Below are 18,621 nucleotides of genomic sequence, written 5' to 3'. Positions count from 1 at the left end.
TTTTTTCCAAATTGCAAAAATATTTTGAGCTCTTTTCACCATGCTCTGCCCACTTTATTCTTGACCTCACAATTAAGCCTGCTGTTTCCTTATCAAGGATTTCATTCAAATCCTTTTCTAGACTGGCTAACTCTGCAAATAAATCCTGGTTTTTGTCATTTACATAGTTCTTATTTTGGCATTGTGGAAGTTTCTGTTTAAGTTCTGAGATCTGTGTTAACAAATTGTCTTTAGTTCTATTCCCTTCTTTCTGTTTTCTACTAGAGTATTCAATACAAAAACCACTTATATAACATTTAAATGCATCCCAGATAATATTGGGGTTCTGCTCTGACGACCTATGAATTTCTTTAAATTCTTTGATCCTTTCCTTAATGAAACTACAAAACTCAGCATCATGTCTCAAATAATTGCAATTACATTTCCAATATCCCCTTCCTCGAGGAGGGTGACCCAACAAAAGTGTCATAAAAACAATTGAATGGTCAGAGCATATACCCCCTCGTATATCAGATTCTTTAACCATACTAATCAAGTCACTTGATACAAAAATATAATCAATCCTTGAAAATACAGTAGGACTTTGTTGATGTCTAGTAAAGCCATATTCCCTTTCATGCTCCCTCCTCCAAACATCTACTAGATTAAAGTCTTCTGCATATAAATCAAACATTTCTTTAGCATGAACATTGCTATGATGCTTTTTTGAACCTTTATAATCCATTGGACCCAAAGCTATGTTCAAATCCCCAGCAAATATAATATTAGAGCTACCTAGTTCACATAAGTTTTCAAATACTTCAATAAAAAAGTATGGGCTATCTTGATTTGGGCCATATGCATTCACCAAAATAAATACTGATTTATCCATTTCAATTTGTAATATGATATATCTTCCATCCTCATCTGAAATACAAGATAAGATCTTCAAATTTAGGGAAGGCTTAAACAATATTGCTACTCCTCTACTTTGGGTAGAAAAACTACAAAAACAAGCTTGGCCCCCCCACTGGGTTTTCCAAAAATTTTCATCCCTGGCTTGGGAGTGGGTTTCCTGTAAAAATAAAATATCATACTTTTTCTCATGAAAAAAAGAAAATAACTTTTTCCTCTTGAAATTGTTTTGTAAACCCCTGCAGTTGAAGGTAATGATATCTAAAGCCATTTTACGTGGACTACCAAACACATTTTTTCTCTTACCACTGCACTCTTATCAGAAAACCCATAGAATTCACCTAAAATGCAATTTATCACCAATTCTGGTTGTTGTACATACATATATTCTTTAAGATACATGAGAGACAACATAAAGACATAACAAAAACATGACAGACAGACAACACATACATGAACATTTAACAATGAACACATAACACCTAACAAAGATCTTGTATGAATGAACAACAAACAAAAACAATATAGTAGTAATCCACTACAAAAATACCCCTCCGACATTCTCATAGCTTTGTAATACCTCACAAATACTGACAAATATAACTTTCTCTTCACAGAGGTAAGCTACCAACTCCCTTAACTTCCCCTACTCTCCTCAAAAGTAAGGAGTGTTTACAAAATGCGTGTACTGAAAAACAAAAACAAAAACGGTTAACCATAGTAATGTCACGACGACTATAATGTCATAATGTCTATGATGTCAAAATGTCTATGGAGTAAATAGCTTCAGGGAATTTCCCTCCACATACTTTATCTTGGCGGGATATACGAAGAAAGCCTTCTCAGTCAGACTGCAGGTCCCCAAAAAGTGGCTTCTTTCATCCAAGTGATATTCATGACTTGAGATGTTTTGCATATTTAATGAGCTTGATGCGGACCAAAACACCTCTTTTCATTCGGTCATTGCTGCTCTCATTGTGCATCGAATTTCATGAATTTGGTATCATTGTAAAGACAAAGAATCATTCTTTCATGTCATGTGTTTGGATTTATTCAAAGATTTTATAATATAGGTTAAAAGTTTGATCTAAAATATGCTAAAAAATAAATATTTTCACCTGACAAAAGCTGCTATTTTCACACTTTATTTCTGTTTGAGCCCAAATGATTTTTATATCATGATAAAGCTGAATATGTATGCTTTGAAACGATATAGGTTTCAAAATAAGAATTGGTTTAATCGGGTCAAGATCACACTTTTCATTTGCCAAGTACATAAAGCAGTTTGAAAGCAAGAATACTGCACTCTGATTGGTCAAAGAGACCACACAATGGCAAATTCCAACGGTCCCAGTGCCTGGGTTCGTGGGAAGGTCACACTTCCCATGTGGTAATCTCCTCAAATACCCCGCGCCTGTTTTTCTGTGAACCTTTTCCAGCCAATCAGAACTCTGGATTTCATGCAAGTACAAAATTTCAGAAATCTCGTCTTGTACCTTGGTGGGAAAAGTGTGATCTTGACCCGATTAAAAGGTGCCGCATATCAAGAGTGGCATTGTGAGAAAGTACAGAAGTTCAGCTTTATGGTGATATAGATATCATTGAGGCTCAAAATAAAAAGTTTTGCACAATTTGCAAAAGAAAACAGAGGAAGAAAATTCAAGTTTGAGGCACATTTTCAGGCCAGATATTTACTTATTTAACAAAATATTGTATACAAAATAAATGACCAATATGAAAGAGTAACTTTTACTCTATCTGATGGTGCAATAATATTTCATTTAACTTGAGGTTAAAACAGGTAAATTCTTAGTGAAAGAAAATCTCACGAATCACGAGATTTTGCAAGGAGGAGGATTCAGCCACGAGATGATTTGGATGAATCTGGCCTTTTTGCTCATTAGCATAGGGACCTGCGGTCTGACTGTTCTTTCCTTCTTCTCGCAACTTCTTCAGGTGGGGGAGCAATGCCTTCCTCTCAGCTTGGACTCGGTGGCTTAAGTCATTTCCAACAAAAAGACGTCTGCCTTCATAAGTGAAATCCTTCTTGAATACCCCTACGCAGGTCTTGAATACTTTCTCTTTCTCCTGATAGGAAGAGAAGCACACATGGATTGGTCTGTCCTTGACCTTTCCATCTGCACCTGATTGCTGTGGACGGGGTCCTGTTGGTGTACGGTGAGCCCTTTCAATGCCGACTCCAGCAAGACTTGGATCTACCTTGCTCAAAAAGCCAAGCAGGAACTTCTTGCACCCTCCATCACCCTCCTTGCCTTCTGGAATGTTGAAAAATACTACGTTATTACGCCTAGATCTGTTCTCTAGATCGTCAACTTTCTCCCAACATCTCGCCAGCTCCTTCTCTAGTGCTTTCACCTTCTCATCACAATCCGCTACATGAAATTCTAACTCTTCTCTCACCTCTGACATCTGCACCCGCAGCGAATCGAAGCGTTTCTCGAGCCTTAGTTCATAGGCTTGAAACCAGGCAGGCGCCCGGCTCTCCTCAGCACCGACGATTTCGGCGTGTAAGGTCGCCGCATTACCGCTGCAAACTTCGGCACTCATGGCATTCGAAACATGCATTGAATTCTCCTTAAACAACTTATTTTTGGAGTTACCTTGTGCCTTGGTTGGAGTGTCCTGACGTTTTTGTTTCTTTGACATTGTAGAGGCTTGAAAACCGAAGAGAAATGTAGATCAAATGACTTAATTTGTGAGGTATAAACTTAGCGTGGTGCTTACTACGTAGCCGCCATGACAGACCGTGTAAGTAAAATATTGCTTGAATTTGTTTTTGTTACAAGAGAAATTGTCAGCATAACTTCTGCAGAAACGTAACAGCATACAAAGCTGTTTTCACAAACACCGATCACTGATATTTGTTTGTTGACTTTCGCTTCATTTATTGAAATGCATCGTCTTAAACTTGCGGTGTAATCTATTAACATGTTTGAGGTTCGAATCTGTTCACCTTCATTTCCTTGATTCAGATGTTGACTTAAGGATAAATCTATTTTGAGATTAGCTATACTTCATGAAATGCCAAAGAGTTAAGCTGAGGTTGGGATGTTTTAAATTGATCGAGGGTTGATTGAACTTTTTATACCCCCACACCCCCTCTTTCTCTTATCTGGCTATTTCTATTTCTATCACCTTCTTTGTATATATACCTCCCCCTGCTCCCCCCATCTCTCTCCCCGCCCCTCTCCCTCATCACCTCTGTCCCCATCAGAGAAGAATGGAAATAACACCAGTTTGGAATCAAACCGATGCTGTTTTAATTGGTGTTGTATAAACACCTTTCTGGTGTTAGACCCAAACGAGATTGGTGTTGTTTAACACTTTTCTGGTTTGGACATATATAGAATCCGGGCTGGTGTTAAATCAATACCGGAGATTTTGCAGTGTACATAGTTTCTCTGTATCTAGTGCCTCCCCCCCCCCCCTTCCCTCACTCGGTCCATTCTGTCCCGTTTCTCTCTCTCTCTCTCTCGTGCTGTCTTTCCCCTTTTATACTGTTTTCTTTCCATCTCACATTTCAAATCTAGTTTTTTCTAAAATTGATTTACCCTGCTCTCATTCAGCACATATTTTATTTCAGCCATCTTATTCTATGTGATTATTGATGACCCCCCCCCACACACACACACAACGTTATCATGTATATCATGTGTCACTTTTCATTACCCATTTAGATCAATCTTATTGCTTAATCCCCCTTTCCTTTTAAGATTGGAAGATCCCTCATCATCACGATCATTGGTTTCCTTATATCATTAACATTCACCCGCTCTTTCTAATATAATTATGAAGTCTGAAATGTCAAACCAAAATGTTCGTGCGTGGAAAATAACGTTTTGTTGTAGTGTTCAAATAAAGCTTTAATTCAAATTGTTTATAACTTGAAGGGTAACTTCAATGTCCTTTCTTGTCCACGGGTACCAGTCCTGGAATGAAACGGTCGTACTCCAAAAAGTTTATTTCAAAGAAGCAACGACGAATAGGCTAAATGTTAAGGTGCCAGACGTGCATGAAACATGCGTGTCAAACAGTCGTATTGTGTCTCTCCCATTCCCCTAACAAATTACATGTGTAGCTACCTCAGTAACTGTAACTGTAAAAATAGCATCAATGAGAATTATAAGAGAAGTGAGAGGGGAAGCTTGATGATCTAGTCTTAATTAAACGGATACTGAAGCATTTGTATTGTTACGTAATCGGTCTGAAGAACTACTGCGATGTACATGATGTACCCAATGCCTTTAAATACCCTTGCTCAGTCAATTTCAGTTGCGCAATGAAGGGGTTTGGGGACAACGCCCCGTGAGTTTTATAATAATGATTTTATTGAGGGCAACAGATCTTACAGTATTTTTCACCTTTATTTACATTTATTTTTTTAAATCAAATTCTAAGTAAAATCTGACTGATGCAACATGTCACACGTCAAATTGGTGATTATATATTTGTTTATAAATGAATACTGATCTTGCTTGTTTTGCTCAATCGAAACATTTTTTTTTCGAAAACCTTCCTCTGTTTCAAATACCCACTCCTGGTGGGCCATCCTTCCATCACAATTCTGCAATAAGTTTAGTTTTCTTTAGTTTTCTTTTTTTTTAACTACTGGTCAATTTTCTCGTTGTGTAATTTATAAACGTACATAGTTACTACATCATTGTATTCTGAGAAAGTATATTGAAAGTACACATTTCTGCAAGTCTAATTCTAAGAATCTCTCATCCAAAAGTGCAACATCCAAAGGCATATACACCTATCAAGAAAAAAATATACTGTTCAAAATGCAATTCCGCTTCAATGTGGTTGTTTTCATTTCACTATATTGCATTCGTTTCAAATATTGTTCTTGAACGACCGTCGAAAAAATACATATATAAAGGTTAATTAGGTGTGATTTTGTGGATATATTTTTATTTTTAGACTTATAAAGATTCATTCCAATCTGTATATAGAAGTCTCCTTTAGTCGTCGTCCAAATTATTGAAATACATAGGATTTGAAACAATGGATGGTATTTGAGCCAAGATGAGTGGGGGTAATCCAATTATCGGATATCTCTGACATGACAGTTTGGTTTTTGTTGGCCTACAAATCCTACACCCTGGATGGATCTAGTGTTGGGTGGCATTACGCAGAATGAACTCCGACACCGAGCACGATTATGATGATGATGATGACAATAATGATGGTGATGGCGATGACTGTGATGATGATGATGGTGATGATGGTGGTGATGATGATGATGATGGTGGTGATGATGGTGACGATGATGATGCTATTGAATGAAATGGACAGAAAACAATGGGGTATTTACTTGAAAAAAAAGTCGATGGTGGTTTCCCAAAGGTATAGTGGTGAATAATTCTCCGACTTTGAACCACAAGGTCCAACAACAGCACTCGCAGCCTTTGGTAAGACGTTTATCTACATTTGCCAATCTCCACCCAGGGGTAGTAAATGGGTTCCGGTTGGAATGAATTCCTCAAGAGTAGCCGTGTTTAAGCCAGGGTAATATTATGCAGCGCTCAGAATCACTGTAATGAGCGTTATTGAAGCATGTTTATCATCATTAAGCCCAACACACACACACACACTGAACACACACCCAACCACCCCCCCACACACACACTTTTGTGATTGCCTCGTCCGATCAAGCAATTTTTTGGTTATTATTATCAAACATCTACAGCCAAACCATTCAAACATGTCAAACTTTATAACCAGTATCGATGACGTTAATACTATATGGAGCAAACCGCTATGATTACAATAATATGTTGAAGCAGATTAAGGTTTTTCTTTTTATTTTTGTCTATTGAAAACACCTCCTGGTTTCGGTGAACTTAAAAAAATAATATAGTACATCAACCTATCAGGTTTTCTTTTTTTTAACGGACCTTCGACTATTTAGTTCAATTTAAATGCGTGTTTTGTCTATATAATTTATTCGTGTCGAGCCTTTTTATGTGAATAACTTTTTTTTAGTTATTGGTGAATGGGCTACCCTGTCAATTAATTTGAAGATAAATAAATGAATAAATAAATATTGTCGATTTCAAATGTACATAAAACCACAGAGCATCCAGTGTAACCGCATTTTAAATATTATTGCCTATTTTGACATCAGACATGTCAGAGTTAAATTATGCGTAACATTCTCCTTTTTGTTTGGTTGCACACTTGGTTTTTTATTGGACATGCATGTATTTTCATATTTTGAGAAAATTACTAAGTCAATATCAGCAAGTTGAAATGGAAGCAACGAACAAACAGTCCAAAGAAACACTTACCACAAATAAATTTGAACGATGACGTCATTAACACCAAAGGGGATACCAGAGGGCACAACCCGAACGATTTCAATAAAATTCCGTAGACAATGACCTTCGTGTTATGGACCAATAAGTGCGTTATCAATCCACCTTTCCGAGCATCGCCAACCCATCCATGTTGTGTTGTCTATGAGCGAGGGGGGAAATACTGAAAATTTTCCAAGAGATCGGATTTCGGTTGCCCCCGAACTGAATAACCGATTGGAAACATGATTCACAAACAGGTACGCTATACGGATAATGTTTGCCTGGGCTGCGGAACGCGTGGACGCCGACTTACTTCAAGTGACTCACTTTATTACCATGGCAACGGGGTCCCCATACTTCGTGTTCACCCGTTTGTTTGCGTCGTCCTACTTCCTTCCAACCTATTCCTTGCGACGCTCAACGCCTACCCTCTGCGGTGAGGCGGTTTTTATCTTGCTGACTTTTCTAGCCAAAGGGGCGACCTGAGGGTTTCCCCTCGCACTTCCACTTTCTTTATTTATACGCCCCCTCTCCGTTTCACTCTTGCTCTGTCGCCCCCTGTCGATCACTTCCTTTTCCCTCACTACGCCCCCCCCCTCTCTCTCTCTACACCCCTCTCACTCATCCCCTTCTCTCCATCAATGCGCCGCTCTCCCCTTCATTCTTTCTCCGTCTCTCCCCCTACCTCCTCACTCTACTGTTCTCCAACCAACTCTCTCTCTTTATATCTTTCACACTTGTTCTCCCCCTATCTTTCCCCCTATCTACCACCTCCCTTTCTCTCTTTATCTCTCTCTTAGTCCCACTACCCCCTCTCATGCCCACTCCCTCTATTCCCCCCTCTCTCACTGTCCTTTCCTCTCTCACACCGACACAGCGACACACCCACCTACGCGTAAACCTCAAATTATCCCCCCCCCCATTCACTACAGGCTATCAGCCTATCACTCCATACGCTTTAAAATATTCAGGGAAAAATATGATATTCAAAGCGTTACAAAAAAAAATCCCCCAAACCCAGTATATATGTTTATTTGGCGTCGGGATAACTCATACGATTTTTTATTTTAATATTTTACATTGACGCACCTTGGGACATATACGGGAACATGATTATGAGTAAATGATTTCTTCCAATAATATTAATGCAATTTAAAACAGAACATCAGAATAGATATGTAGAGAACAAAAACGATATGAAAAACAATAACTTTTGAATTTACGGATATTACCCGCAATTTAATGATCACAAAAAAAATGCATTCTATGCGAAATGCGAATGATGCATAGGGGGGAGGGGATGAACCGCTTTTGGAAATAATATCGGAAACTTGGGTCGACACTTATTATCGGTGCTCCGTTACATTATATTTTAAATTTATCTCTCCAAGAAGGTAAATTACCAAGTGCATTAAAAATTGCTAAAGTAACACCGATTTATAAAAAAAGGATCAAAGGAGATTCCAGGAAATTATAGACCTATTTCTGTATTACCTATATTGGCAAAAATATTTTAGAACATCGTTAATGATAGGTTGATGAGGTTTCTAGAAGGTAACAATGTATTGCAAAAACACCAATATAGCTTCAGGAAGAAATATAATACAAAATTATTAGTTGTCAATTTATGTAATGCCCTCCTGAAATCATTAGATGGAGGGGAAATAACGTTAGGAGTCTTTATTGATTTTCAAAAGTCATTTGACATCATCAACCATGATATTATAATAAAAAAAATATCTCATTATGGAATACGCGGGATTGCGCTCCAATGGTTTGTGGATTATTTGAGCAACAGGTCTCAGTTTGTTAAATACAAAGACATCATGTCTCCGCACGTGAAAATTTCGTGTGGTGTTCCACAGGGGTCTGTTCTTGGTCCAACTCTCTTTCTTATATATATAAATTATTTGCCAAAAACTAAATTGTTCACATATATGTATGAAAAATGAAACAATTATGATTCTATGTAATAACATAATAAAAGGGAAAGTTTGGATGTGACATCATCAGCTCACCTAATGAATATTCATGATGACATGCAAACAGCTATTTTCACAAAATATTGCTTTGCTTTAAAATTCAATAACACCGTAATTTCATATCCGATTTTGAGGAAATTTTCAGCATTTTGCTCAGTAAATTTTGCTCTATTTATTTAGATTACTTATTGTCAGCCAAAAGCATCTCTTTAAATGGAGATCAGCGGCCAACTCAGCGCACTGGTCAACGATGGACTGTAGAGGGTGATATGTACGATTACATCTCTCCACTATCAATGCATTGGCGTTTGGAGCCTGCAGAATGGCGAGTTGAATATCATAGCACTCTACGTAAAGTCGCACACTGCGATTAGGGGGTTTTCGCGCCGGTACGCAGAACGCTTTCGAGAACGCAGAAAATGTATTGTCAAATGCCCCTTAGAATGACAACCAAGAAGTCTTTGTCGAAAATTAGTGAATTAAAACAGCAGTTTGAGGCGTTGACTCTGAACAAACGACACATTTGCATTTTATTCGTCAACCCAATAACTCAGGTTTAGGAAAATTTCAGAGACAACGGTCATTATTTATTTATTTTTTTTTTTTGGGGGGGGTCATCCTTGCATGAAAGTTCGGAAGGGTGTACTTGTCAGTACATTCATAGTCATGATATTTTGGGGAATAAAAGGTCAAAACGAATGAATAATGGTAATGATAACGCCTTATCAAAGCCACACCCTACCAACCAATAATGTTGCTTTTAGTGAGTGCATATCATCTTCTTAGATATGTCAGTTGGAATTTACCCAGTTGATGCGCTTACCAATAAATTAATTCTCGTGCCCGTCTTACAAAGAGTTACGATTGATCCAATTAATCGTAACTCTATGGAAATCCATCAGTGTCATAAATTTTTCTACACGAAATTTGCAAAATGTCCTTTGTAAACAAAAAGAAGCACGGTAAATTTTTAAGAAAAACAATTAATGCATGAATATACATCATAGCTAGAAAATATTTTGAACAAGCAGGCATATTACATCAGACGTTGCTGGCCGTCCATAGATGCGATTGATCGGATCAAACGAATCTCTTTGTAAGACAGAGCCCTGGTTAGTATCAACTACCTCTTACATCTGTATATGTATAGGCCATTTTCTCAACATTCTACGTGTATATAAAAATATATAGCGATTGCACCAAACTTTATATGTTTTATTTGTCAATATATCGTTATAGATTCTGTAAGAAAATATTCACCACATGTAGCAAAGATATTTGACAATAATTATCAAGGAATTTTCCATGATATAACATCTCTGAAATGACCGTATATCCGAAGCTTATAAGAACATATAATATGTTGATGTTGTTTGTATCTTGCGGAAGTTTCTCTCCGCGAACAATTGCTATTTTATGCTGATTCCAGACTTGTTCACTAGGCCCGATCACGCATATGGCACACCGGATATTGGGTTACTTTCGTACCTGAGCTTCAGTATAGATGCATTGGCCCGTATTCTGAAGTCGGGTTTAACTTAAACTCAGGTTTAAAGTTGTGGTTTAAGTATGGGAAGCCAAAAGTATCAACATTAAGTTGTACGTTTCTTGTAATTACTCTTCTCTCTCCTGATTTATCGATGGTGAAGACAATCACCTATTTATGAATGATTTAAGAGCCAAGGTAGCTGAAATATGATATCTCTAATGTTAGTGATTTATGCAACAATTGGCTATCCATAATTAAACCACAACTTTAAACCCGAGTTTAACATAATCCCGACTTCAGAATACGGGCCATAGTCACTATATTTTTATTATTTTACGGAATGTACTCTTGTTGACAGAGTAAGATAATAATAACCAATCATGAAAGAAAGAGTATTGAATATTCCGAACGTCTAAAATACTTTATGAATGCTCTTTTTTCGACAGAGTAAGAAAAATGGGTTAAACCTCTTTTGCGTTATATCTACTAAGCATTTTTACAGCAATTTAGGTATTAAATGATAACCATACGTAAAAGAAAGATTATTGAATATTCCCAACTTCAGAAATATACAGAATTCACATCTATTTGATAAATATCTTATTATGAAAACGGTAGTGAATGAATAAAGAAATAGGGCCAAAGACGTTATAATGAAACAGTTTCCAATGCAAACAATCGGCACATTAAGTACGGTTGGGAAGGCAGTAGGCAGAACTATTCAATAGGTTTACATTAATATTGCATTTTCCCGGGAAACTTCAAGTAATATTAGCAAGATTAGGATACAAGAATCGATTTACCTTGAGGTTACCGATTGCCAATATAACCAGAATAACTGCAAGGAATAAGAAAGCGTTTTTTTAGGGAGTTGGTATTAAAGAACAAAATAGATTTTGTTAAATTTGCAGCAACGGAAAAAAGAGCAAACAATCAATAAACCTCTTCTTAAAGGTCAAGTCCAAGTCAAATCAATAGAGAAAAATCAGACAAGCAAAATGCGGAAAATTCCATCAAAATCGGATGTAAAATAAGAAAGTTATGTCATTTAAAAGTTTCGCATATTTTTCACAAAATGTTATATGAACGAGTCAGTTACATCCAAATGAGAGAGTTGACGATGTCACTCACTTTTTCTTTTGTTTTTTTATTGTTTGAATTATGCAATATTTCAATTTTTACGAATTTGGCAATTGGGACCTCCTTGCCTGAACGATAAAATGTTAAAATAATGGAATTCCACGTGTTCAGGGAGGAATGAAACTTCATTTCACATGACAATAACATAAAAATCAAAATATTTCATATAATAAAATACATAAGAAATAGTGAGTAATGTCATCAGTTCCCTCGTTTGCATACCGACTGAGATGTGCAATTAACTGTTATGTAAAATGAAGCGAAACTTTATTATAACTTTCTTATTTTACATTTGATTTTGATGAAATTTTCAGCGTTATGCTTGTTGGATTTTTCTCTTTTTATTCAAATCAAGTTTTTGTTGGGGTGGACTTGTCCTTTAAGTATCAAGAAATTATCTTATTTATTGATTGTTTTTCTCTCGTTGAGTCAAATCTGGAGCGATTATAATCATCCTCATTCAACGTTGTTATGGATTAAACTGTTGCTGCAAAAAAATAAAGTTAGGAGATGCTGCCAAAATGAGAAATCGCATTTCTGTGTATGTGTATTAATATGATTTTAGTACTTAAGTTTGATTCTACTGAAAAATGAAAGGGATTCGCGCATATGGACTGAAAGAAATGTAGTGAATCCCCCCCTCACATCCAATTTAACGGCATTTTTACATTACAAATCTTATTTGTCCTTTTAGCCTCCCCCACCCCCTGGATCCGTCATTACTACCTGTCATCTTTTTATCATTGAAAAACAACTCATCTAAGAATAAAATGAGATGAACTGTTGGCAAAAATAGAATGGAAGAGAAGGGAAGGGAATACATGACAACAGGGGCGGCGGAGCGAAGTTGAAAGTGGGAGGGGCGCACAGGGAAAAGAGCATCTTAAAACAAAGAAAAAAATACTTATATATACCCCACTCATGTGGGCTATGAACCTTAACAAAAAAAAATACGGAAGGGATGGGGTAAAAGATCTAGTAAGGAATCCCGATAAGGATGAGAAATCTATCAAAGGAGAATGAAACCTTTGGAACAAGATCGCTTGTGTGAAAACAGAAAAATCAAAGAAACAGATCAACGAAAGTTTGAGAAAAATCGGACAAATAATGAGAAAGTTATGAGCATTTGAATATTGCGATCACTAATGCTTTGGAGACAGCGAATTGGCAATGCGACAAAGATGTGTGATGTCACTTGTAAACAAATCTCACCATTACTTTAGTATATATTTCACTAGAATTGCCTCTTTTATCACATCTATCCATAAATAATGTGTTCTGTCTACATGAGGGCATGTAATACGTATTTTTTAAGAATACATCATGGATAAAGAGTTTGTATCATCATAACAAAAAGCAAAAAGAGACATTTTGAGGGTATTTTATAGTCCACCAGAGGGAAAGTTGTTCATCAGTGACATCACACATCCTTGTCGCATTGCCAATATGAGGATCTCCATAGCATTAGTGATTGTAATATTCAAATGCTCATAACTTTCTCACTATTTGTCCGATTTTTCACAGACTTTCTTTATTCTTATTCTTTGGTTTTTTCTGTTTCTACACAAGCCTATTTGTTCCAAAGGTTTCATTCCCCTTTAAAGCAAATTAACTCTATTCTGCATTTTTTTCCTGCGGCATCTTTTCTGAATGTTGGTCTATCAAAACCGTACGCGTAAAGATAACACCAGGCTGGAAATCATCATGATGAATGTCAATGTAAGGGGCAAGTGTTACTGATTAAATTAATTCCCATAATTATATGATGTACGTTTTGGGGCATTTGTTTTATGTTTGGAGATATCTAGATACCCAAATCATTGATACGAGAAAGGCACCTAAAAGAAAACAAAAATGGCATATATATATATATATATATATATATATATATATATATAATATATATATATATAAATATATATATAACAAATATAATATATGAGGAGTATATACATATGCATTAGTATTTGACTTCCATAAAGATATGTGATGAAGGCATTTTTCATGACCTTGGCCAGCGCGTTGCAAGGTCTCCTGTTTTACTTACATAAGTAGAAACTTTTCGTCTCAATATCGCAACATTCAATATGTGGTTCGTGTGCAAAATTCTGGTTGTTACTATGGTAACAATGACAAAAGCCACATGCCTTTGTGTAATACACACACGAAATAAACCAGAGTAGCTTCGCACGCATTTTGTTGGCACGCGAGATGTGTAATGTAGGCCTATACACACCAACATGCCAAATGGACACAAGTAGCTTTGCACATGCACTAGTACTTCTGTGTTGAAATGCCGCAGTTGCAGTTCTTGAGGCCATTGGCGGATCGGGGGGAGGGGGTGGGGTTATTTCCAGCCCGTGCCCCCACCCATCCCCCCCTCCCTTGAGAGTCATAGTCAATATAATTGTGCCACCCATTTTTTTAACCTTTTGAGAGTCAAACCCAATAGCAGAAAAGTGGAAACCTTTTTGGGTTTTGAGGCTTATCAAATTTTCCTTGGGAAAATGTGCTCCCCACCTCCATTTTGGAATATCCTGGATCCGCCAATGCTTGAGTCATAATCGAATGGAACTTACATAATTCCTCCAACAATGGGGCAACATGATTTTCGGAATATCTCTATTCTCATATTTCTATTTCGAAGTATAAAATATGGATTTTTCATTTTCTCATAGCGTGCTGTCGAGCTGAGCTGAGTAATTTTTAACTATAGATATGAGTTGATTTATGAAAGCTTGACTTGGCACTAGGAATTACTGTACGTATGTGATATGTGACACATGTGCATGCCGCATGTATTGTTTACATGCAATTGCAAATAAGAAATTGCCGCTCTGCAATGTCAAAGTTACATATCGGAGAGGACGCTATTTTGCTCGATGACGGTTTCAGATTTGGCGGTACGTAGAGATTTTAGGAGGTCGCGCATGCGCAGATCGATATGCGGCTCAGATTACCGTCCTAGATATCTTCGTCGCATATCAAAAGCACGTGATTCATACACAAAGCAAGCTTACTATGTTGCTTCCACAGCTAGCTCGAGTGCTAGGACGACACCCTCGTGGCTCCCGACAATCCTCCCAAATCGTAGATGCCACTACTACCATGTTACAATTTTACACACGAATGTTTCCGTTGTGGATGCGAGAAGGTTTTTTTATTTATTTATTTTTACGACGGAGCCAAAAGTCTCTTCAAAAGAGGGCCGCCTCCGTCGCCTTGAGCGAAAAGTCCGGATATGATTTTTTTAAGCGGAATGGAAAACTATTTTTTTTTCATGGATAATAAAAGAGCAGTACGTCGTACTTTATGTCTTCCCCAAGAAGTGACGTGACAGGGAATTGATAACTTGTCTTTGATGTGTTAATCATGTTAATCAGGCGCCTTTACAGGCATCGGCACCCCGCTCGCATGCTAATAGAAAAAAAGGATAAAGAGCACATTCATTTGCAATGACACAAAAAAGTCGTACACACAAAGGAAACAACTACAACAACGACGCTTGCTTATCATCAATATGAAGAAGAAGACAATGAATACGAAGAAGTAGAAAGAAAGGGAGAAAGAAAGAAAGAAAGAGAAAGAAAGAAAGAGAGAAAGAAAAAAAAAGAAAGAAAGAAAGAAAGAAAGAAAGAAGGAAAGAAAGAAAAAGAGAAAGAATAAGAAAGGAGAAGGAAAAGGTAAAAAAAAAAAGAAAAAGAAAAGGAAAGGTAAATGGAGTAGAACAAAAAAAAGGCAGACAGAGAGATAGAGAAGAGGGAATGCCCCTACAAATATCATACAGTCACTGGATGATATAAATCTTTGACTTAAAAGTTTGTTATGAAATCGAAAAGGAAACGCCATATGGATCCATCGTTTTACTACATGATTGGTATAATGCCAAGTGCACTTTGCTATTTTTTTTCGTACAGCGTTGTCATCTTAATATTTGGATCATAATTGATTTTCTTTTCTATTACTTCTAGACTAAACTTGAGCGGAGCAAGGACGATGAATATAAATGTAAAGATGGAATAATTGGAGAACTGGGAAATACTGAGATAAAAATGAAACTAGAGGGAGAGGGAGAGAAGTGGAAAGATGAAGGGAGAGGGGAAGATGGGGTAATGCGGATATGTATTGATATTTGCTAAATATGATTTCGCTACGTTAGGGCGATACATTGAAATTAAGCATGGATTTTGATTACAAGAATAAAAACAAATCGAATGGACAACAACGGGCGATATTTGATAGAAATCTGTGTCCATTAGGCAGACAATCTAAAAACTGACCTTGATAAGAATTAACAAGGCAACCGATTCTCCATCATTGCAGAAAACGCATGAACAAAATATTGATCTAACCTTCTTTTCAAAAAGAGCAAGTTCTCCGTTTCCCTCCAAGATCGCACTTAGTCACGTGCGTTTGTACTGAATGCAGATGAAGCAAAGTTTTGGTAAGCATATTATCGGGATTTCATAAACGTATTTTATAACCCCACCCTCATTTATTTATTTTTTTCGGCGGATTTCAAACTTTCAACCGTAAATTAAACCTTCGTAAGGATATAAATGACAGTAATATCATATCTGACCATACATGTCTAACCTGAATTCAAAAGTCTCCTCGTTAATTTTATTTGCTCATGTCAGGGTTATTTGATAAAAAAACAAGGAAATATGAAGGAAATTGTATTTTTGATCCTCGCCGCTGCTCTACTTGGCACTGCTGGTGAACACGCATTTTCTGATAGTGACGCTCACCAAGAAAGAGAAGATTGGTTATACAACAATTCGATGGAAACTTATACTGTGATGTTGACAGAAAGAAACGGGAAAGATTCAGTTCGTGGTCCATCGTTGAACGCCCAGGGTGAATCTGTCGATAGTTGGTATGAAAATGCTACATCACCTGCTTCATTTTTCTGGTACTGGCAACCAATTTCCTGGTCATGGTGGGTGATACTACAGATGATTTCAGCACTTCTTGGCATCGTTGGCAACTCTCTTGTCATCACAATCCTGTTCCAGAGACGTACGAAGAGTAGGTCGACGGACACACTGGTTGGAGCCCTGGCAAGTGCGGATCTTTTCACCTCGATCTTCATGGTGCCACTGCCTTTTCCTCTTCGAGTTCCATCAACGGCTCTTGGTGAGTTTTACTGCAAGGTAGTTTATACCTCATTATTCATGTGGGTATCGGTGAATGCATCCATTGTGACTCTAACTTTCATCCCTATCGAACGTTACATTGCCGTCGTGTACCCATTCCGTTGCAAAGAACTTCTCTCACGCAGGAGAATTTCAACTGCCATCGGCTGCATCTGGTTCGCGGGATTTATGCTGAATTCTTTCCTGTTCTACATCTCGACGGTTGACCCATCTACCCAGCACTGCAGCGTGATCTATCCGAGAGGGATGCAGCTCGCGATGGGCGTGGTCCTGTATCTAATTGAGTTTCTTGTTCCTGCGATACTGACCAGTGCCTTCCAGTTCTTGACAGCGCGTGCCCTTCATCACCAGGCACGACTACACCTCGGTGAGTCCAAACAGCTCGACAGGTCCAACCCATCCACTCGCCATCTCATGGCAAAGAAACGTGTCCTTCAGACGCTCTTCATCGTGGTCCTACTATTCCTGATATGCTGGGGACCGTCTAAGACTCTCTACCTTGGCTTCAATCTTGGAATCATTCCAGATTCTTATCCTTACAGCCCTTTCAATCGTGCTCTCACTATCCTAGGATTCTGCAACTCTTGCGCCAACCCTATCATCTATACTGTCCGCTACCCGGAATTCCGCAAGGCCGTTCGAGAGCTATTTACCCGAGCTCAGCACACCGATGCCCCACTGTTTGGTGATAGAGAGAAGCAACTATCAAGTGACTCTGCACAGAATCAAAGTGCGTAGTTTTTTTTAATGTTGATATCAATAGGCGTGGATTGGTAAAAGTGTAAAAAAAAACACAACAAATTACTAAAATGTGTAGAGCCGTAGAGTATCATGCGTTCACAGAAACACTATTAGAGCAACGCCTGTTTAATTTTGGTGACCAAACATAGTACTACTGGCAAAGGATACTTTGAATGAATTGATTAATTCTTTCTTCTTTTTTTTGCTTCTACTTGTAAATAGATTTACACATCCTTGTCGTTTGGTATTAGAGCAACGCCTGTTTAATTTTGGTGACCATACATACTACTGGCCAAGGATGCTTTGAATGAATTGATTCATTCTTTTCGTGACTCTAGAGGAATTGTGGCTCAGTGGAGAAGTCTCCTTTGAATCTCAAGGTCCGGGGTTCGATTCCCACCGCAGGATATGCCATTTGTTTAGTAATGGGTCTATATCTACCTTTGCCTCTCTCCACCCAGGTGTAGTACATGGGTACCAGGTAGAAAGAAATTATTAGAATGCTCGAGCTCCCAACAAAAAGTAGCGCCGTGCTAATGCTGGAATAGTGTTATGCAGCAATTAGAAACACTGTATTAAACGCTACCTGTATAAATGTTGCACAATACTATTATCATTAATATAAACAAATATCATGAATATTGTCCGCGGAAAATAAAATAACAGCTCACAAGCTTTAAGTATTGTACACTTTTTTAAGAACGAGGTAGGGTTTTTACCCACGGACAATCATGGAGAGTGAAATGTTTTCTTTTCCTAATTATATATAGTTCATTTCGAAACGTATCCTGCATAAATAACCGTGAACATGTCAAGCAAAGCACGATTATCATATCGCAAAATTAAATGTGATATAGATGTTATGAATTAGTTTTTAATTTATTGGATGATGA

The 18,621-nt window shown here is 37.5% G+C and overlaps 2 protein-coding genes across 2 annotated transcripts in view; one reads left to right on the top strand and one right to left on the bottom strand.

Annotated features, from left to right (window-relative positions):
• The window catches only part of LOC121430731, a 51,076-nt gene extending 43,532 nt beyond the window's left edge, over positions 1-7,544 (bottom strand). Inside the window, exon 1 of the mRNA XM_041628105.1 lies at positions 7,209-7,544. The gene's annotated coding sequence lies outside the window, so the exon portion shown is untranslated. The remainder of the gene's footprint in view (positions 1-7,208) is intronic.
• Positions 7,545-16,163: 8,619 nt separating this feature from the next.
• On the top strand, positions 16,164-18,621 carry LOC121431322 (galanin receptor type 1-like). The gene has a single exon (XM_041628838.1). It carries the CDS (start codon positions 16,496-16,498, stop codon positions 17,723-17,725), a length of 1,230 nt encoding a protein of 409 aa, XP_041484772.1. The 5' UTR covers positions 16,164-16,495; the 3' UTR covers positions 17,726-18,621.

The sequence above is a fragment of the Lytechinus variegatus genome, chromosome 17 (genome assembly GCF_018143015.1).
Source record: "Lytechinus variegatus isolate NC3 chromosome 17, Lvar_3.0, whole genome shotgun sequence".
In the NCBI taxonomy this organism is placed as follows: Eukaryota; Metazoa; Echinodermata; class Echinoidea; order Temnopleuroida; family Toxopneustidae; genus Lytechinus; species Lytechinus variegatus.
The sequence above is the reverse complement of the archived record's forward strand: the minus strand, read 5'-3'. Positions and strand labels throughout refer to the sequence as shown.

What these genes read in the sequence shown, in the direction of transcription:
- LOC121431322 (XM_041628838.1), top strand. Translation starts at nt 16,496, where the DNA reads ATGAAGGAAATTGTATTTTTGATCCTCGCCGCTGCTCTACTTGGCACT.